This window comes from Hemiscyllium ocellatum, chromosome 1 (genome assembly GCF_020745735.1).
Source record: "Hemiscyllium ocellatum isolate sHemOce1 chromosome 1, sHemOce1.pat.X.cur, whole genome shotgun sequence".
In the NCBI taxonomy this organism is placed as follows: Eukaryota; Metazoa; Chordata; class Chondrichthyes; order Orectolobiformes; family Hemiscylliidae; genus Hemiscyllium; species Hemiscyllium ocellatum.
The window spans coordinates 36697860-36720919 of record NC_083401.1 but is presented as its reverse complement, the minus strand read 5'-3'; the positions used below and the strand labels follow the sequence as shown (position 1 = coordinate 36720919).

Below are 23060 nucleotides of genomic sequence, written 5' to 3'. Positions count from 1 at the left end.
TGATGGCCTGGAAAATATCAAATGAAAGCTCTCTGCAAGATAATGGGAGTGGGGGGAGGCGATGTTCAATGGTACGAGTGTTAGATGATTAATGCAGAAATCTAGGGAACGTTCTCAGGATCCTGGCTCAAATCCCACCTCAGAAGATGGAAGTTGAACTCAGTTAAAAAAAATCTGGAATTAAGAGCTGAATGATGACCATGGAACTGTTCGTGATTGTCAAAAAAAAACATCTGGTTCACTATTGTCTTTTAAGCAAGGGAACTGCTGTTCTTACCTGGTCTGGCCCACATATAACTCCAGACCAACAGCAATAAGGTTGACTCTTAACTGTCCCTGGGCAATTAGAGATGGGCAATAAATGCTGGCCTAGCCAGAGGTACCATCGCCCTATGAATGAATAAAATACTGTAGGTTGAGACACTGGTCTTCCCCTTCTGTGATCTAGGTTCCAAGCAAACTCAGTAAAAAGTCTTCTCGGTAAAGTCCCAGATGAAATCTGTTTGGGGCAATCGCATCCAAAACTGTCCTAATTTTGAATCCAATTTCCAAAACAAATAGTTATAGCGATGGTCCTGAGCCAGAAGCTTGTGGACTCAAAACCCACTCCAAAGTTTGAGTAATATGTGGTGTACACACTGGAGTTCCAATGTAGTGCAGATGGAGTCAGAAATGCCATGCTTTGGATGATGCAATGATTCAGGAGGATTTATGGCACTATTTTGAAAAAAGAACTGGAAACCTTGCCAATCTTCGTCCCTCAACCGACATCAGTGAGTTGTCAGCTGGGGGGGTTGGGTTGGGCACTGGGAGAGGGAGACCTCCAGATATATTATGGATAGAATGCCCTTTGGAGGGCCGGTTTGGACACGGTGGGCCAAATGGCCTGCTTTCACACTGTAGGGATTCTATGATTCAGCAACCTCATCACTGAGGTATGGAGCCCACATCTACAATGATCCTCAGCCAGCCTCAGGGTTTTTTTGTCTCTACATGAAGGTAGCAGCACATGCATAATTTTGACAAGTCCTCTAGACTGCTACCAACAGAAGTATTGCATGTAAAATGGCTGCCTGCCGTACACTTCCAGTAATTACCCAGATCCCGGGGCTGCTTAGATAAATGTTTCCCAGCAGCAGGAATGCATCAAGGAGTGATCTCAGTGCGACTCCCCAGCCTTGACCCTGCAGTTTTCCAACACAGGGCTGAGAAAATGCAGTGTGGTTTCAATCCTGTTTCACTCACCGCAGAAGGTGTGCTAAGTGGTTGCAGCATGTCCGCTTTCTGGTTCAGATTTCGTGAGTCCAGTTTTACATGAGTCAAGGGCAATTAGGGACAGACAACAAACATTGGCCTTGCAATCGATGCTCACACACTGGCTCTGTTTGGGTTGGTGTATTCATGCCAACATTCTGAACTGAAAGAACTCCAGCTCCAAATGTTCATCCGTCTCTCGCCTTCTCAGGTGCTGACAGCCACTGCTGTGAATGTTCCATTTTGTGTTTCCTTTCTCCAGTTGCTTTCCTTTTCCCCGTGAGTCTGCACCTGGTGATAAGCATCTGCTCAAAGATTGCTTCATTCGGCAACTCCTCAGTGTTCCACCATGTGCTGGTCGGCAACGGGGGTGGGGACAGGGGTGGGAGAGTCTTACATTCAGTTTGTCAAAAAGAACCTCCACACAGAAGATCACCAACTTCTTAAGGATAACAAGGGATGGACAATAAATGCTGGCCCATGCAGCAAAGCTTACATCCCATGAATGAATTAATGGGGTATTAAAAACTTTAGAGAACAGAAACTATACTCTTAAATTAGCAAAAATGATAGCTTGTATTTAATTCTCAACACCAACTAATTTATACAGTGTACTTAATAAATGTACACTATTTATTAAGTATACATTTATTATACTTGCACCATTTAGCATCTTGGACATATTATCGAGCTACGTAAGGAGATATTAGAACAGGTGACCCACTTGATCAAGGGAATAAATTTTAAGAAGCATTTCAAAGAAATGGAAAGTGGTCAAGAAACATTTATTGCCTATTCGTAATTGCCCTTGAAGAAGTAATAGTGAGTTGCCTTCTTGAACCACAGCAGTTTGTGTGTGTGGGTCGGGGGGGGGGGTGGAAGATACAGAGTTAGTGGAGTCTCTTCCTGTCACTAACCCAGACGTTTGAGGGCGGGTTCTTTCTTAACTGTACTGAGCATCACAGCTGATGCAGATCGATCTCCCAACAACAACAACACAAACCCTTCCAGTCATCAGCAATACAAAGCTCACTGACTTTTTCTCCCTCTCGCCAAGTAGTACTGAAGCCAATGAAAGCACTGAACCATGTTTAAATTCAGCACAGACTGGAAACCAATGTAGTGTCTTTGATTCTACCAGCCAACAGCAATGTGCATGTAGTCAAAAAGCTTTCAATGATAAGGAAAGAAATTGAATGTATATAACCTCTTTTACAACCTTACAACCCGTCACAGCCAATTAAATATTTTAGCAGTGTCAATGCACCTCCAACAGTGCTACTGAAATGTGTTCCTGAAACAACTACTAAAGTTCCTGTACTGGGACAACACAACCTTCTAATCCAAGTGAAGGTTGAAGCTAGCACTGAGTCAGGGTTAACCTGTCTTGGATGATACCCTTTGCTACTGAACTTGTAGAGTTTGTTTGTTGCACTCAGAGATGCCACTAATCAGCACAGATCTTGATACAGTCACTCCTGATAAAACAAATATATTTGCAATCTTTCACAAGTTTGCATTAATGAACTTCAACTGCATTTGTCTGACAGGTGCACACTTTAATGGAGCAGAACACGGATGAAAATTCTTTCATGCGGAGAACTCTCTTTCATCAGTCACTTGATCAACTCCAGAAATACCTGCTGGCAATGTGCACGTTATTTCAATTGAAAGCAGCTGCTTAACTCACACAGCACGTTAAAGTGCAGCAGATCATGGTCTAGCCTGATTACTGTTTTGTCCCTTGTTTGAAGAACAGTGTTGCTTTGCATCAAGTCATTGTGTAAATGGATGACAGTGAATGTATTTCTAGAGAAGGGGCTGTAGGTCTAGAAATATGGGAAGACAGTCTGAGTAGGAAGGGGTGTCAGCTCTGTGAATGGATACAGATCTGTTAGGAAGGAGTCACGTGCAATCCAGGGTTCAGTTTTATGAGCAAAAGCAAGATTCCAAGCAAAGGATTAATCCAAATACCTGGAATGCCACCATTCCAGATGGTTTCAATATTCACTACTGGAGTTCAATCAACTTGCAATCAGTCATTAACAACTGAGACAAATAGAAACACGGGGTTCCTCAATATACCTGGTCATAAATTGGAGCTTAAAACAATTGCTTAAGTCACCACCCTTTGCAGGGAGCTTAATGCCCTCAGATCATGATGTAAGACTCAATTAAAGGACCATTCCATTAGAGAAAGCAAGGGACTGTGTGAAAATCTGCATGTGCAACTATTAAGAGAATGAGTTATGAAAAACAGCAGCTTACAATTCCATAATTTCCTCAATTCAGTGAATTTTTGAAGGGTCACAAATGCAAGATAATAACAGACAAGGAAGGTCAATTATAGTCTCAACATCTATGATGATATCTAAATTCCATTCACTGCAGTATTCGAATGATTGTTCAATTAATCTAGGACTTTGACCTTCACTTAACCAGCTGGCAGTCCATGCGGATTTAGAACGCATGTGTGAGAAAGCAATCTATCGGAATGTTACTTTATGATTCCACTCATCAAAGGATGAGGGGGCACAGATTTAAAATAATTGGGAAAAGAAGCAAAACCGATATGAGAGAAGTCTTTACATGTAGTGAGTGGCTAGGATCTGGCCTGAGAGTGTGGGTGAAGGCACGTTCAGGAAAGGAGATGGCAAGAGAATAGCATTGAATGAGACTCTCATTCACACAGCCAGGCAGGTATCAATGGGCTCCTGGATACTTCCTTCTACTCAACCTGTTTGGAGATGTCATCACAAGGCCTCTGGTAGGTCTTGAACCTGTGTCTCCTAGCGCAGAGGTAGGAACACTACTACAGCACCACAACAGCCTCCTTCTATACTGCAACAATTCTGTGATTCTGAGTGATCCTGGATTTACCATTTACTGCTTAGAGTCTTTCTTGGACTACATTGTGAAACAATCCAAAATAAAATCCTCTTAACCATCTCATGTTTGTGCACAATATCTCCCAAACACTTTCTTTCCAAAGAGAAAGTGCTAAATTTTGCTCTCATTTCTCAAACCTTTGATATCAGGGATCAATGCTCTTCTCCGAAATGCCTTCAGTGCCTGAATGCCTCCTTTGTGTCTCAGGGCAAACCTACAGTTTGTTATCAGGTTGAAGGTGGCTATTTGGTTATGATAAGAATTTGCACTTGGCCAACCTAGGCCTAAAAGGATTCCTTACAATTCAATATTGTTCTTCCAGTATATTTATCCAATGAGTGGCTGATCTGCCCAGATTACATGTGTCTCTGTCTGTGTGGAGAGAACTCATCTCTGTCGATGTGGGCCTAAGGGACCTGCTATTCCTGTGTCAGCGAAAGCTAAACTGTTAAAGGTCTCTGCCCCTGATTGTTGTCCAATGGCCCAGCTGGAAATGAAAGCATGTCAATATTGATTGAGGGCATAATTGGCATTACTTGTGATCTCTCAGCTCTGTTAATGCAATGATAATGTTGCTTGAATCTGCCAATTCACCATGTCAAGTCTCACAAATTAGAAGTTACCTTGTGACTGAAGCAAAGAAAGAAAATGGGTTCCCGTGGAATTATTTTCAACATAAAGACTCAAAAAATGAATGACTGAAGTAAAACTAGGGGTAAAAAACAAGGGTAAAAATAATATCATCTATTTGCATGCCAACCCTGGAAATAACATTGAGCGAAGTCATTGTGAAGTGTTCACTATCCCTGTACCTAAAGACTACATCATTCTTTAAAAACAATCAAACCTACTGTTCCTAATTTCAAAATCTGGTCAGAGCCTACACTCATTACCATGGAGGTCCCAGATGCTTTTATTTATGAGACCATTTGTTGAATCCATTCAGGATCTTACCCAATGGTACTTTTGTAGCTTCCTGTCATAGCCTGTGCCCTTTCATTGTGTCCAATGGAATTCTATCCTCCTTCACACCATCATCTGGAATGTGGCTGTCAGTAATATTGGTCCAGCTCTCTAGTACATCCTGTAAATGCCTTATGTACTCACTTGTAAACAGATTCCTTAAGAACCTCCTGTCCTCTCTATTAATCATTCCGAATTAAATTATGTGCTACTGCTCAACATCATTCCCCACTCAGAGGAAGTTCATCTTTATTGTGATCAAAGAGAATATTCAAAATGCAAGCTTTAGTTACCTACAAACAAGAAAAAAGAGGAGACCATTTGGCCCCTCCAGCCTGCTCAAAGATTCAACAAGGTCATGGCTGAACTGATTTCAACTCAACTCTACATCCCTGCAGCACACCCCTATTAATTTTTCACCCTTGATAGTCAAGAATCCGTCTGCCATTGCCTTAGCAATATTGTTATTGCTAATTCATAAGGAATAATGTTCAAGTTTGCTAGTCACTTGCCAGAATGGATCACTCACCCTCTATATATCCCACAGGATCTATATTTTAGATATTTTTCTAATTAATCTGTTCAATGACATTATTACATACCGCTGGAGTAGGTGGAACTTGAACCCGGGTCTCTTAGTCTCAAGGTAGGGACACTACCACTGCACCACAAGAGCCCCGTGCTATATTCTATCGATTTCAATAGAATGAATGTCAGTTGGTGTGGGTGTTCTGCTTGAATGGGTTACTGCCCATTCATCAAGTTAAAAATGGTACTCTCTGGAGCCAAACACTGCTAGGGTAGTACTGTTCACTTGCAGAACCCAACTTGAGTCATCATACAATGCCTGCAGTATGGAAGCAGGCCATTAGGCACATCAGGTATACCACCCAGACCTACTCCCCCCAAATCTGCATTCCCCATGGTCAATCCACTGAACCTGCACATCTTTGAGCTGTGGGAGGGAAGTGGACCACATGGAGGAAACCCACACATACACGGGGAGAATGTGCAAACTGCACACAGTCACCTGACGCTGGAATCAAACCCAAGTCCCTGGCGCTGTGAGGTTGCAGTGCTAACCACTGAGAGACCAAAGGCTATTCTATTTTTTTTTAAATGGCTCCAGACAAATTGTCATTTGTTGCACAATGTTTTTGTTTCCCAGACAGACCATTTCCTTCGTGTGAACAGTGGCTTCATTATAAACGCACTGCTCCGGCTGTAAAGTACTCGGGCTGTTGTGAGGTTGTCAAAGGTGCAAGTGTTTTCCAATTGAGCTAATCAAATGTTGGAACAGGCAGTTCTGATATTCCACCTTTTCTTTGCCAATATCAGCTTGATCAAGAGAACAAATCAAAACTTTAAAAATAAATGGACTTACCAGAGAGGGGCACTTCAGGATTAATGTGTTGGAAAGAGCTGGAGTGATTTTACATTGGATCTAATCCATGCTACTCCTGATGTAGTAACATATGGCTCTCATGTCTGTGAACTGCTAGCATGGGAAAGAAATCCTCTTCCACCAGAGAGAGACATCGTTCATCCTCCTGATCATAAAAAATCATCCCTCACCTTCAAACTGACTGAGAATCAGTTATTCTTCAGTTTTCTGCCCAGAGGCTGGCCTGACTAACAGCACCACGATTGTCACTGTGGGATGGCTGGTTTCATCCCAGCCTGAACAGTGAATCAACCCTGTGCTGTTGCCACCAGCCTGATCCATGCCCACTGTCTAGTCAATTAAGTGCCACTAACAGACACCCCCCCCCCACACATTTCCGCCTCCACCCCACCCACAACCACCATCACCAAGGAATCCAAGTTGCTATGGTAACATATAATTTTACATGATGTATTGTCGACTGGAGCTATGCACAATGATGGTAAAGGACTGTTTCCCCCCACGTGGCTGAGCAGGTATCTCACCCACTCTTGCTTCCTGCCGTTGGTAAATGTTAGAAGGATTTACAATTGGATACCTATCTGGCCATGTTACCAACCTTTCTTGGCAACCGTGAACTGAAGAGGGAATTGAATCCAGTGTCCCTGGCTCAGATGCAAGACCCTAATCTCCATCTCCCAAAAAGACTGAACTAGTTGAGACAAGCTAACTGCAAAAGATCAGATTGTGATTACCTTATTTGACTAACGTTTGTAAAACTATAAGAATAAGGAGGAAAAAGTTGTACCCCTTCCTGATTGGTATTCCAGCAAGCCTTCAATAGCTTTGTCTTTTCGTAATTTCTGAGATTTAACATCACTGGCAAGGCCACCATTCATTTCCTATCCAGGATTGCACTCAAAAGCAGTCCATGTGATTTAGCACACTCTATGTATTTGGGATGGCATAGAAAGCGAATTTCTTAGAAAATTATTGTTAAATATATTGCAGAGCAACATCATCTACACTTCAATGTGAAGATTTCCCATTAAGCTTTTTTTAGCATGATCCTGTTGCAGTATATTTCTGCCTTCATTACATATTCTTTGCGGTTCTCATTGTCAATCAGATAAACAGCTTCCAAGGTATTTGATTACAAAATAATATGGCCTCTTAATTATTTCTTCATGCCTGCCTGAAAACATTTGATGTAAAGTTGCAATGGACACCTCCCCAGGGTGTGTGTGTTTACTGGTTAGGCTAATGTTCTCCTACAGTTTACCTGGGGGCAGTAACTAAGGCCTTGTGAAAGCTGACACATCAAAGCACTGTCGATATCCGTTCTCCCTTTTTCTTCCCTCGCAATAATTTCACTTTCTTTTTGCATCTCACAGTTATGGAGTAAGGAGCTTGGCTTCGCTGTCTTTCAAATTTGAAAGAAATTGCCTAAACGAGACTGAATGAGGCCCCACTATAAGCTAATATTTCAATAATTGATACTCGAAAAGGAAGCATTTCGACGTCAGTAAACTTCCCATCTGAACCTTCATTCATAATTTCCAATGAGATGACACAGCACAATAATTACTATGGGCCAGTAATCCTGAGAGGTGGGGGTTTCTTTCCCTTCCAATGTGTGGTTGTATTTCACTGTTGTTTTGAGTAATTGTTTCTGCGGTGTGGTTCAACCAGATCTGACATCTCACCCTGAGGGTCAGTCCTCAGGTATCATAATATTGTCTTCTGACATTTCCACTTATTTTTGTTGCTTTATTCATTCTTGACATGTCTGGTATTGCTGGCAAAGCCAATATTTAAGTGCCCATCCCAAGAGTGCCCCATTAGGTCACTTTTGAGGCCATTCAAGAGTAAGCTGGTTCGCTGGCGGTCACGAAACACACAGCTTGGCTACAGTTGGCATCCAATGTTCCTATCGGATATTAATGAAACAGCCGGGCTCTCATTGCCATCCAACTACCTCACTCTCCAGACTCCTCACATTGCAGTGGATGGGTTGGAATTCATATTCTCGGGATTGCTCATCTAGACCTCTGGAATATTCCTGAAGAAGGGCTTATGCCCGAAACGTCGAATTTCCTATTCCTTGGATGCTGCCTAACCTGCTGTGCTTTAACCAGCAACACATTTTCAACTGTGATCTCCAGCATCTGCAGACCTCATTTTTTACTCTGGAATATTAGCTCTGTTACATAACCGCTACAGCAAGGTACCCAGTGTTCATTTTTCTCAAGCCAGAGATACAAAGGAAAACCTACAACCTGCATTGGGCAGCCAACCCTGGATAAGAGTTGCTCTCTATCTCTCAGTTCGACAGACTTAGCACAAGTACAACTCTGATCTGAGAGTGAGTACTCACCTGTGACTTTTATTGTGAAATTTCTCAGGATCTCATTGGTGCCCCAGAGTTTGCAGGAATAAACTCCAGAGTCATCATACGAAATATTGATGACTTTCAGCACTCTCTGTCCGACTTGGGTTCTGTTGTTGGGCAGAATTCGAAGTCCATCTTTTAACCACACTGTAGCTACTGAGGAGCCTTGGGAATTGCAAGTCAGATCCAGTGTGTCCCCATTGCTGAAAACAGACTCTTTCGGAATGTTGTGTTGGCTTCCCAAGGAATCTGTGCCTGTGGGGAGAGAGTGACAAAGTCTCAAAACAGGGTTCATGAAAAGTTTAACTTTCCCACTTGTTTCTGCCTTTGATCACAAAGGTCATCTCTTCCCAAAACATCCGTCCTGCCTTCAACCAATCATTATCAGGTTCTCCATAAGGTTCATTCCTGAGCCAACTGCCAGAGACTCTTCCTACATTTGCAGAAAGACAAACCCACAAGACACACTTCCCAACATGACACACTCTCCCACATGACACACTCTCCCACATGACATGCTCCCCCACATGACACGCTCCCCCACATGACACACTCTCCCACACAAGACGCACTCCCCCACACAAGACGCACTCCCCCACACGACACACTCCCCAATAAGACACACTCCCCAACAAGATACACTCCCCAACAAGATACACTCCCCAACAAGACACACTCCCCAACAAGACACACTCCCCCACACGACACATTCTCCCAACAAGACATTCTCCCCAACAAGACACTCTTCCCCACACGACACACTCCCCCACACGACACACTCCCCCAAATGACACACTCCCCCACACGACACATTCCCCCAACAAGACACACTCCCCAACAAGACACTCTCCCCCACACGACGCACTCTCCCACATGACGCACCCCCCCAACAAGACACACTCCCCCAACAAGACACACTCCCCCACATGACGCACTCCTCCACATGACGCACTCCTCCACATGACGCACTCCTCCACAAGACACACTCCCCCACAAGACACACTCCCCCACACGACACACTCCCCTGCATGACGCACTCCCCCACACAAGACACACTCCCCTATGACACACTCTCCCACATGACGCACTCTCCCACATGACGTACTCCCCCACATGATGTACTCCCCCACACGACGCACTCCCCCACACGACGCACTCCCCCACACGACGCACTCCCCCACACGACGCACTCCCCCACACGACGCACTCCCCCACACGACACACTCTCCCACATGACGCACCCCCCCAACAAGACACACTCCCCCAACAAGACACACTCCTCCACATGACGCACTCCTCCACATGACGCACTCCTCCACATGACGCACTCCTCCACAAGACACACTCCCCCACAAGACACACTCCCCCACACGACACACTCCCCTGCATGACGCACTCCCCCACACAAGACACACTCCCCTATGACACACTCTCCCACATGACGCACTCTCCCACATGACGTACTCCCCCACATGATGTACTCCCCCACACGACGCACTCCCCCACACGACGCACTCCCCCACACGACGCACTCCCCCACACGACGCACTCCCCCACACGACGCACTCCCCCACACGACACACTCCCCCACACGACACACTCCCCCACACGACACACTCCCCCACATGACGCACTCCCCCACATGACGCATTCCCCCACACGACGCACTCTCCCACACAAGACACACTCCCCTATGACACACTCTCCCACATGACGCACTCTCCCACATAATGCACTCTCCCACATGACGCACTCTCCCACATGATGTACTCCCCCACATGACGCACTCCCCCACATGACGCACTCCCCACACGACACACTCCCCCACACGACACACTCCCCCACACGACACACTCTCCCACATGATGCCTTCCCCCACATGACACACTCCCCCATATGACACACTCCCCCACACGACACACTCCCCCACACGACACACTCCCCCACATGATGCCTTCCCCCACATGACACACTCCCCCATATGACGCACTCCCCCACACGACACACTCCCCCACACGACGCACTCCCCCACACGACGCACTCCCCCACATGACGCACTCCCCCACACGACGCATTCCCCCACACGACGCATTCCCCCACACGACGCACTCTCCCACACAAGACACACTCCCCTATGACACACTCTCCCACATGACGCACTCTCCCACATAATGCACTCTCCCACATGACGCACTCTCCCACATGATGTACTCCCCCACATGACGCACTCCCCCACATGACACACTCCCCCACACGACACACTCCCCCACACGACACACTCCCCCACACGACACACTCTCCCACATGATGCCTTCCCCCACATGACACACTCCCCCATATGACACACTCCCCCACACGACACACTCCCCCACATGACACACTCCCCCACACGACACACTCCCCCACATGATGCCTTCCCCCACATGACACACTCCCCCATATGACGCACTCCCCCACACGACACACTCCCCCACATGACACACTCCCCCACACGACACACTCCCCCACATGACGCACTCCCCCACACAACGCACTCCCCCACACAAGACACACTCCCCCACATGACACACTCCCCCACATGACACACTCCCCCACACGACGCACTCCCCCACACGACACACGACCCCACATGACACACGACCCCACAAGATATACTATCCCACAATCCTATAAGCAAACACTGAGGTCAGAAGATATCAAACCTATTAATCATGCAAAATGGCAAAAAACAATAATTGGGTTGGGGTTGTTGTTGGCAGATGATAAGGGATGGGAGGAGGGAGGAGGTGTGCCGTGCTTGTATGAATTTTTCATATTAGTACTTTTTTGGTTGTGAGCTTGACTTTTGTGCCCCTTGACATTTTGTTGGTTGAGCTTTAGTGTTGTGGGGAGTATAGTCTAAAGGTCACCGTACCTCAGGCACAGGATAAGACCTCAACAATTGAAACTGCAGCGTTGACATCACTCTGCACTCAAACCAGCTGTCTACTCAACTGAGCGAACCAACACTCAATATCTGATTGAAATAAATTATTGCTGTGATTTAAGATTTTCTGTGGGTGAAGGTAAGCTAGTATGACCAAATAACTAATTGGCACTGCAAAAGTTACAATCTCCATTTAACTTCCCAGCACCTTTCTGGTTATTATCACCAATTATACAGGATATTTTCGCCCACAACTGTTGCATAAACACACTGTTACAACTCATGTTTAGTTGTCCCTCCACTTACACAATAAACAATTATAGTCACACATTATAGCTCAAAGTTATGGCCAGAGGAATATTCCGAGGGTGCACATCTTAACTCCAAAACAAATTAAAAAGACACCTGATAGAAGATGTGACTATGATCTCAGACATTACGAGGCTTCTTAAGAAATATCTCAAAGGAACAGAAGGTGGTGCCCAGTTTGAGAGGGTGTTGCAGAGGTCAGAGCCCACCCTAACTGTATGGCAGAACCCCCACTGGGGTTGCAGAAGAATGAATGGGGTCAAAGGTTCCTCCTCCTGTGCCCTGCACCAGCGTTGACCCAGAATCCAGCCTTGTCCCTGTCCAGCACATCTCAGTCTCTCTCTCCCTCTCTCTCTGCTTCAGAGATTCCTGCTATAACAGCTTCCCTGAATTTTGAAGTCTATCCCCAACCATGAAACTGGGGCTGATGCCTCTATTGCTGAGCTTCAGCTTGTCTGAGCATAGCCACCTTCATCTTATTGCTGTGGAACAATCTAAGCTCCAACAATAAGCACATCAAGACTCTGACCCCCTTACATCTTCTGCATCCGGGCCATGGTCCTTGAGTTGGAGCAGTTCAGATGTCATAATGGGGTGGTGTGTACATAAAATAATTACAATTTTACCAAGTACTTTGAAAACATTAACTTTCACTGAAGTTACTGTGCTGCTTTATGCAGTTTTGTTTTTGTTGTTAGTTCATGATATGTTAAATTTTTAGGTGTTAAAATGGGAGCATCTTGGGAACCAGTTTGTCAATATTATCCTGGATGGTTGATGGCATGGTTACTACTGATGAAGGCAGTAAAGGTTGGACACGAGGCCAAAACTGGTGGGTAGCAGCATTTCCACAGGATTATGGAGGAGCAAGGCCAGAAACTGAGGGTGGGAATTTTAAATCTGAGAGATTTGAGGAATAGGAGTCAAACGTACATCTGCAAGAATTCTTTGTCCAGACTTCAGGTGAAAGATCCTTACTGACTTGTTTCAATTTTTTTAGGGGTCAAATGGAAATTAAATGGGAGAAACTGAGAATTGTAGAGTCAGGAGAGGAAAACAGCAATTAATTAATTTGCTATAAAGAGCAAAATAAGCATCTCCTGTAGAAATCACATCTGCTAAGTCACAGTGGTCTGTTAATCCTGTGCTTTATGATAGCTGGTAGGCAGCAACAAACCTGGTTTACATTTTTCCCATGAACGTTAATTCAGTGTGAGGAGCAGTTGGCTATTGCTGTCTTGTGAACCTGGAAAGCCGCTTGCTGTAAGCTTCCATCATACGGATTAGACTGCATTATTGCCGTCCATCAGTATGAGATTGCACCATCAAGAGAGTGGTGCTGGAAAAGCACAGCAGGTCAGGCAGCACCCGAGGAGCAGAAGAATTGACGTTTCAGGCATAAGCCCTTCATCAGGAATTAGGCTTGTGGGCCGGGGGGAGCTGAGAGATAATTGGGAGGGGGTGGGGCTAGGGCTAGGGGTAAGGTAGCTGGTAATGTGCTAAGTAGATAACGGTGGGGGCGAAGGTGATAGGTCAGAGAGGTGAGTGGAGCGGATAGGTGGGAAGGAAAATGGACAGGTCAAGAAGTTGGAGTCTGCTTCAGAGCAAAGGAGAGGACTTGGGAAGTACAGTGAGAGAAGATCTCACTGAGCTCTTTGTAGAGAGAGGAGGAGAACTTCTTCAAGGTAGGCATCCTCGGAAGAAGATTCGCAATAGGGTTATAATCAACTCCAAGAAAGTGAGGTCTGCAGATGCTGGAGCTCAGAGTCGAGAGTGGGGTGTTGGAAAAGTACAGCAGGTCAGGCAGCATGCAAGGAGTAGGACAATCAACGTTTTGGGCATAAGTCCTTCATCAGGAATTGCGGGGGGCAACCCCAAGGGGGCTGAGAGATAGATTGCACGTTGCCAATTTGTGCACCCAAACCAACTTGAAAAGATACCATCCACATTACAGCAACTCAAACTGTTTATCAAAACAAATAACACTTAGTGGTACCAATATATTCTCTCTTAATCTGGCAGTGCTTCTAGTGAGACAGTCCAGGTGGACTTGGTTCTAATCTTCCAGATTTCCTGAGATTGGTAAACTAATTATAACATGTCTACTCAAGTGAGGAGTGAGATACAAAGTAAGAAACTGTAGTTCAGTTTGCCTGACTGCTGTCATTGGAATCCATTGCGAAAGAGGTAGATACAGAACGTCTAGAAAATAATGATGCAGTCAGGTAAAGTCAATAAAGTTTTTGTGTTTCACGAACTTATTAGGATTCTTTGAGAATGTAACAAGCAGGGTGGATAAAGACAAATGTGTGGATATACTTGGAATTGCTATACTTTTCACATTATACCTTGATGCACAAAGTAGAAGCTTTGTGAGTGATATATTAGCATGGCTAGAGAACTGGTTAACGAACAGAAAGCAGAGTCAGAAAAAATGGGTCAATTTCAGGTTGTCAAATTGTAAGTATAGGAGTATCGCATGGTTCAGTGCTGCAGTCTCAACTATTTACAATCTACAGTAATGATTTTTGCTGCAGGGAATACACATATTACAGCCAATATTGCTAATGATACAAAGATATATGGGAAAGCAAGTTATGGGAGCACCCAGGGGATTACTTTCTTTGCCCTGCTATGGTGCAGTCTGGAAGGTCAGTAAATAAGGAGGAATTGTGTTGGAATGGATCAATTCCTGATGTTGGCTAGACAGAAAGGACATTCCCAGGGCTCAACAATCCAGAGTTCCCCATCCAACCCCTGAAATAGTTCATTAGTTTTCACCTTCGAAGGTGCCCGTCCAGTCAGCTACCTGCCTCAGCAGCTCCCACTTCTCCCATTGACCCTGGAATTGAGGTCCCATGGCAGGCACAGAAACAGCCAATTAGAGGAGATTACCTCTGGGCAAATACTTGCCCAGTTTGCCATCTGCAAACTGTAGACTTGGGATCTCCACTGCGATTTCCCAAAACCTGTGGGAAAATCCTGCCCAAAGAGTCTGCAACGGGAAAGAGAGTGTACAACAACTGGTATAATGTGGGAAAATGGGAGATTGTCCACTTTATAGGAGGAATGAAAAAGTAGATTTTTATTTCAATAGATAGAGGCTGCAGAATGTTGTGGCACAGAGGGACCTGAACGTTCTTGTACATGAACCACTGAAAGCTAACATACATGTCCAACAAGTAGATTAGGAAGGCAAAGAGAATGTTGACCTGCATTACAAAGGGGATGGAGTATTAATGTGGGAACTCTTCCTAAACTGTACAGGGCATTGGTAAGATTAGATCTGGACAAGTGTGTACAATTTTGTCTCCTTACTTTGTGAGGGATATATTTGCATTGGAGGCAGGTCAGTGAAGCTTCACAGCATTGATTCCTGAAATGAAGAGGCTGTCTTATGAGGAAAGATGGAGCACGTTGGTCCAAATGAAGAATGAGAGATGATCTTATTGACAAGATACTGAGGGAGTAACAAAGATGTCAAGCAAACTTTTCCTGTTGTTGGAGAATCTGTATCTCGGGACTGCTGTTTCAGAATAAGAAAGCTCCCATTTTACACAGGGATGGTGACACATATCTTCTTTGAGAGTCGTGACCTTTTTTATTCTCTTCCCCAGAGATCAGAGGATGCTGAGTCTTTGAATATATTTAAAGTTGAGATCGGTTTTGGGGTTATTGCGGGGGGGGGGGGGGGGGGGGGGGATCTAGGGTCATTGGGAAAGTAGGAGTCAAGATCAGATCAGCTATCACTTTACTGAATGATGGAGCAGGACTCAGTGAGGAATATTACTTCTATTCCTTCTTTTCTTGTAGCACCAGGAAGAAACTAAAGCCATTATATGTGCTTAAGCAACATTAAATAGTTCGAAGGAAAACAGCAATGGATACAACTGTCAACATGTAATCACCAAACTGTATATTTTGGCCCACATGCTGATACAATCCAAAAACTCAGGAATATGCCTAGACAAAGGAAAACAAATAAGGCAGAGAGGTAACATAAAGCAGCCTTTCATTCAGGCACAATCTCCTATACATAGCAAACACCAAGCTGTTGCATTTTGTATGTATTTTCCTAACAGCAATAAGTGCTGTCCTGAAAGGCTGCAATTCTATGAGACGAGGCACACTCAAATATTTTTTATTTACCAGAATACTGGTATATTAGGAAAACAATTTTTTAAAAAAATTTCAAATGAGCCCTCTTAATCCCAACAGGCAGCTGAAGCAATTCACCAGCCTGTGCCCAGGATCATTCGTCATTCTGACAGCAATTGGCAGAGCCAAGGGTTCAAGAAAACGCAGACGATTTCATCCTGCACCATGCAAATCTGTGTAGCTCCACACAGTTTGACAGCGTTTTTTTGTGTGTGAAAGGGGAAGACTTGGGATTGGCATTGGGAAGGCGAAGCATCAAGGACTAGAATCTTAAGTTGCTGAGGTCACATTTTTCTTGCGCTGGTTCCAGTTTCCTCAGCTGTTTTGGTGAACACTGTGTACTTTCTGTTCATTTTGTTCTGTACAAAGGTTCATTGATTCCCTGCACCCCATTTCTCCTTTTCTCCCTTGACTTTGATAAATGCTATTGTTGTGATGGTGAGCTAAGTCCAGGATAGTTGGCCCACTACATTCTGATGCACCAAGTGCTAAAACACAAACCTGGTAGCTGGTTCAATTTGACAAACATATTCCTAACTTCTCTAAATCAATGGTTGTGTGGTACATAGCCTCCTTTCACATTGGCTTCGAGGTAATTACAAACCATTATTCAAGGTAATGGTGGCTTAGTGGTTAGCGCTGCTGCCTCACAGTGCCAGGGTTCAATTCCAGCCTTGGGGAACTGTCTGTGTGGAGTTTGAACATTCTCCCTGTGTCTGTGTGGGTTTCCTCCGGGTGCTCCGGATTCCTCCCACAGTCCAAAGATGTGCAGGTTAGGTGAATTGGCCATGCTAAATCACCCAAAGTGTTAAGTGCATTAGTCAGAGGGAAATGGGTCTGGGTGGGTTATTCTTTGGAGGGTTAGTGTGGATTTGTTGGGCTGAAGGGCACGTTTCCACACTGTAGGGAATCTAATAATAATCTAATATGAACTATTGTACATGCAAGTACCAGGACTGAGATGCTAGCCTGCTAAATTCCCAGCTAACTTAAAGTGATTCCATTTAGGGAAATGCCTTTTTTCCCACACAATACTAATCATCCAAAACTCTGGGATTTAGCTTCATGGTGGTCCAGTACAGGCATTTAAGCTTACACAGAAGGATGTTCCTTGGTACAATCCTTAGTCTACTTGGAGACACCATTCACAGTATCAGATTCCATGTGTTTACTGATAGTACCCAACTTTATATCAAGACAACATACTCTGCGCTTCCACTGCAGCCGATTTGTTGTACCATGGGTCCAACATCCAATACCAGCTTAATGGAAATTATTTCCAATGGGCAAGACCATTGCCATTGTCTACACTGTGAACCTTGTTTCCCAGCCACTGACACCATTTCTCTCTCTGGCCACTCGCTGAGACTGAGACCAGATGACAGCCTTAGTATAATGCTTACTCTGGATGAAGCTTACAACATTACAACCTCTGCCTCACCCAGAACATCACCATCTCCTCCTTTGCCTCATCTCCTTTCCTGCTGAAATCCTCAGTTACACTTTTTGTCACCTCTAAACCCAACAATTCCAACCTCAAATGGCTGGCCTGCCATCTCCAAACCTCAGCAAATCTGAGCTCAGTTCAATATGTATCCAAATATGGCATCAAGGACTGTTTCACCCATCCTCGCTGTACTCAATCATTTACATTGGCTCCTGTTCCAGCAATGGTCACACACATTACTAGTGGGAAACTACAGGGATCAGTGTTTTGACCCCAGCTACTCACAATATATATCCATGAGTTAAATGAGGGAATTAAATGTAATATCTTCAAGTTTGTAAACAACACAAAGCTGGGTGGGAGAATGAGATGTGAGGACAATGCAGGAACGCTTCAGTGTAATTTGGACAAGTTGAGTGAGTGGGCAAGTGTATGGCAGATAAAGTATAATGTGGGATAACTGTCAAGGCAGATTATTATCTAAATGGTGATATATTGGGAAAGGGGGGAGGTGCAATGAGACCTGGATCCTCATACACCAGTTGCTGACAGTAAGAATGCAGATACAGTAGGGCAGTGAAGAAGGCAAATAATATGTTGGCTTCACAGTGAGGAGGATTTGAGTAGAGGAACAGGGAAGTCTTGCTGCAATTGGGCCTTGGCGAGACCACACCTGGAGTACTTTGTGCAGCTTTGGTTTTCTTATCTGAGGAAGGATATTCTGGTTATAGATGGAGTACAACGATGGTGCACCAGACTGATTCCTGGGATGGCAAGACTGACAAATGAAGAGAAACTGGATTGGTTAAGACTATAGTCACTGGTGTTTGGAAGAATGAGAGGGATCCCATTAAAACCTGTAACAAATTAACGGGACTATACAGGGTAAACACGAAAAGGATGTTTGTGATGATCAAGGAGTCTGTGCAGGGGTCACAGTCTGATGATATGGGGTAGGCCATTTAGGACTGAGATAAGGAGAGATTTACTCATCCGGAGAGTGGTAAACTTGTGAAGTTCTCTGCAGCAGAACGTGATTGAGGCCAGAACATTGAATGTTTTCAATAAGGAGTTAGATATACAGTAGTTCCTTGAATTAAAGGAAAGGAAATAGGGCAAAAGCCAGAACAGGTTACTGAGTTGGATGATCAGCGATGATCATATTGAATGGTGCAGGTGGCTCAAAGGGCTGAATGGCCTTCTCCTCTTCATATATTTTATATCTCAAATTTGATCAACCTTATGGTCATATGCCTCCATGGTCTTTCCTTTCCCTATCTGTGTAAGTCTTTTGTCCCTATAATCTTCCAAGATATCTGCGCTCATCTAGTTCTGGCCTCTTGTACATCACATGAGACCTGGTGACTGTGTCTGGCAGCCAAGTTTCAAAACTTTGGAATTCTCCAACAACAAAAAGAGTATAAGTTGCCTTGGAAACTCCCAGGTCAGGAAGTATCTACAGACAGAGAAACGGAATTAATGTTTTGAGTTTGGTATGATTCTTCCTTAGAACTGATTTCTTCCATGTTTGTCTGTTTCGTAGAAACATAGAAGATAGGAGCAGGAGAAGGCCATTCGACCTTTCGAGCCTGCTCCACATTCATCACGATCATGGCTGATCGTCCAACTCAATAGCCTAATCCTGCTTTCTCCTCTTAACCTTAGATCCCATTCTCCCCCAGCCGCCTCTTGAATACATTCAATGTTTTGGCATCAACTACTTCCCATGATAATGAATTCCACAGGCTCACCATTCTTTGGGGAAGAAAATGTCTCCTCATCTCCATCCTAAATAATCTACCTGAATCCTCACAGTGTCACCCTTGATTCTGGAAACACCCACCTTCAGGAACAACCTCCCCGCCTCTACGCTGTCTAGTCCTGTTAGAATTTTATAAGTCTCTATGAGATCATTAATCTGAACTCCAGTGAAAACAATCCTAACCTAGTCAATCTCTCCTCATATGTAAGTCCAGCCATTCCAGGAATCAGCATGGTAAATCAGATCCCTTGTCCTAACCTCTCCCCATGTATTCTGGTGCTACACTCTATTTAATAATGTTCCTGTGAAGTGCCATGGGTCTATTATTAAGTGCAAGGGGACAATACGAATTGGCCTCCATAGTCTTGAGATGGGGGAAATGAACCAGGTGGCATGCCCTACTGGATATGCCCAAATGAGCATGGTGGGGGGGGGGTGAATGAAATCAGGCCTAGACTGCCCTCAATGAAATGACATTTTAACACCTTTAATGTTGAAGATAATTAGGTGTGTGCAATGATTGCTGGCCTAACCAGTGACGCCCACACCCCAGAGTGAATTAAAAGAAAGAGTTGATGAATGAGGTGCTGAAGTGTACTGGAATCTGTACCTCAGAGATAATAGACCTTAAACAAATAAAGAGCTTTTACTTGTAGCGCCCCTGTAGAAACCCCATTGGACTAATTGACTGAACCCTTGAACCAGGAAAGACAGAGCAGAGATCAGCTCGGATTCTTCATCCATCGTTTTGTGATTTGGTGTGGGTTTTTATTTCCCTAATCTCCTCCCACCTCTTTTTAATGCATTGACTCAAGTTCTAAAACATGTTGATTGCACTGTTAAACTGGTGCCAGAATGCAGCTAGCACAGACTGTACTGTTGGCAGCAGTATCCAGCCCATCCTCCCCAAACCAGGGCAGTGAGACCTATGTGGAAGCACTCAGCCTTTAAACTGGCAAGGTGGGTATTAAACCATAGAGAGGCACAGTAAGGGAGTTCCGGATAACCCCAACAAACCAAGGGACACCCAGCCAAGTCCTGGTGTTGTGCTGTTCACTGTAAAACAGTGCAAACTTCGTCTCTCACTTCTTCACACCAAACTAATCAGAATGCATTGCAAAACATTAACAGCATACCAACCGGCCAATGTCAGTGTTTGGGCTCCGCACAAGCCTGCCTATGTAACAGCTGTTGCTAATAGAAATCTCCTGTAAATATGAATCTGCCCATTGTGTTAATTTTCTTTATTCATCCATTGAATGTTGGTGTCATTGGTTGAGCCTTCATTCATTGCCTGTTCCTAACTGCGTGTGTATGTGTGTGTGCGCTACGCGCGCAGGTAGACCCACAATGCTGTTAGGAAGTGCATTCCAGGATTTTCAATGAGGGAATGGTGAGAGAAGTCCAAGTCAAGGTAGTGTTCCCTTGCTAGTGATGTCCTTATCCTTCCAGGTCAGTTGCCTCAAATGGCATCACAATAGGAAAACAACGCTGGAGGACTGTCCCAGATGGTAGAAGTCATCTTAAACAGTTACTTCAGTATTTCAACTTTCAGTTCTCTCCTACAGAGTAGCAATAAGTCCTGCATTAAGGGAAGTGTGGGATGGAGTTCTGGAAGACAGCTTGCTCCCTTACCCGAGAAATATTGAGACAGAGTCAATGTGGGCCACAGACTTGGATTAAGCCAGGTTTGTTTCTAGTTTTTACAGGTGAACTGAGGACACTTGAGGCACTAAAGCTGGCTGCAATGACTCTAGGGAAGGGAGGGCACAAGATACATCAGCAAGGATGACTGATTGTTATTGTCCAATGCCTCAGGCTGCAGGTAGATACAGCAGATGTCAACATGACTGAGCATGAGTTGTCATGTTAATCCTCTGTGAGTTTTTCAGCGGGAAAGGGAGGAAACATTAAAATGCAATATGGTGCAAAGCCCTGATAATGCAAGGAGAAATAGTTTACAAAGAGCATTGGTGTCTCTTCAAAGTAATGCAAATAATGCTCTATCTCCTAAACAAGACTTTACAAGAACAAGTGAGAAAATTATTCTTCTCAGCCTGCACAACAGTGTCTAGGAAATAATATTATCACAGACGCAAAGGCAAGTTTGGAAAATGCTAGTTTTTTACTAATTCCCTTCGACTGCCTTTTGTTTCTATTAAGATGAATAGCAGCTGCCTCCACATAGCAGCTGGTGTGCTCAGAGCACCGTGAGGTTACAGAGAGGTCAAGAAAAGAGTCACAATGTTAGCAGCACCAAAAGAACAGACCCAGTATCAAATGGTGTGAGAGATGGCGTTATTTAGCTTTGATGAAGTCATGCCAGATTAAAATCCATATTTAACAAATGTACATCTACAAAAGGTTGTTACCTTGGTCTGGGGGAATTGGTACATAATTTGCAGTAAGAACTATACTACACTTTGTGGACTTAAGCCTGTCATTGTCTATTGGGTAATGTCCTGTGGGTTCAATTGGAAAATGCCATGTTGAATAAGGTAACAGTTCTGAAAAAGTTAACATTGGAGGTTGCATGAAGGTCCACCTAATCTGATGATGTCACAGTCTTGAGGGGGCAAGGGGATTCAGGCTGAGATGGGGACTGATATGTCATCCCTGTCTCTGATAGTTAACTCTGATTAACCAATCAGACTCATAGCTATTGCTAAAATGTTGCAAGATACATCCTGTTAAGACAGGTGTGTGTTCTTGTCAAGACTTACAATTGGCTCATCCTCTTCCAATGTTCAGAAAATAAGCCATAAACCCAAAAAGATCACTTTTGCATCACACCTCCAACACAACAGAATCTAACCTTCAATCTGTTACATTCAACAGTATTACCATCACTGGGGTTACCATTGACCAGAACTGGACCGGACTAATGACATAAACACTGTTATGTTTACATGGCCAAGTCAAAGGCTAGGAATCCTTGAGTGAATACCTCACCATGTGACTCCCAAAAGCCTGCCCAGCATTTATAAAAGACCAGTCGGGAGTGAGTCGAATACTCCCCACTTGCCTGGATGGGTGCTGTGCCAAAGACACTCAAGAAGCTTGAAATAATCCAGTGCAAAGCAGCCCACCAGATTGGCACCACATCTACAAACATCTCCACCACTGATGCTCAGGAGCAACAGTGCGTACTATCTACAAAGAAATACTGCAGAAATTCACCAATGCCCTTTAGATAGAACCTGTCAAATCCACTATCGGGACAAGGGCAGCAGATACATGTGGACAACACCTGCAAGTTCCCCTCCAGGTCACTCACTATCCTGATTCAGAAATATATCACCATTTCTTCATGGTCACTGGGTCAAAATCCTGGGATTCCCTGTTTTAAGGAGATTGTGGGTATGCTTACATCAAATGAACTGCAGCAGTTCAAGAAGGCAGCTCACCACCACCGTCACCACGGCATCTCAGGGCAGGCAATAAATGCTGCCCAGCCAGTGATACCCACATCCAGTATAGAATGGAGGTTTCTGGTAATGACAAGGATTGCTGCTAATGACATTTTGATAAATTTCTGTTGTTAGTTCACATTGACCTTTCGATTTTTTTTGCTGT

The 23060-nt window shown here is 44.4% G+C and overlaps 1 protein-coding gene across 4 annotated transcripts in view; it reads right to left on the bottom strand.

Annotated features, from left to right (window-relative positions):
- LOC132828619 (fibroblast growth factor receptor 3-like) overlaps positions 1-23060 on the bottom strand; it is a 139280-nt gene that overhangs the window by 65852 nt on the left and 50368 nt on the right. For all 4 annotated transcript variants that reach the window (XM_060845706.1, XM_060845786.1, XM_060845865.1 and 1 more), the window contains exon 3: positions 8868-9137. In XM_060845706.1, the coding sequence (XP_060701689.1) occupies positions 8868-9137 (270 nt within the window). The remainder of the gene's footprint in view (positions 1-8867; positions 9138-23060) is intronic.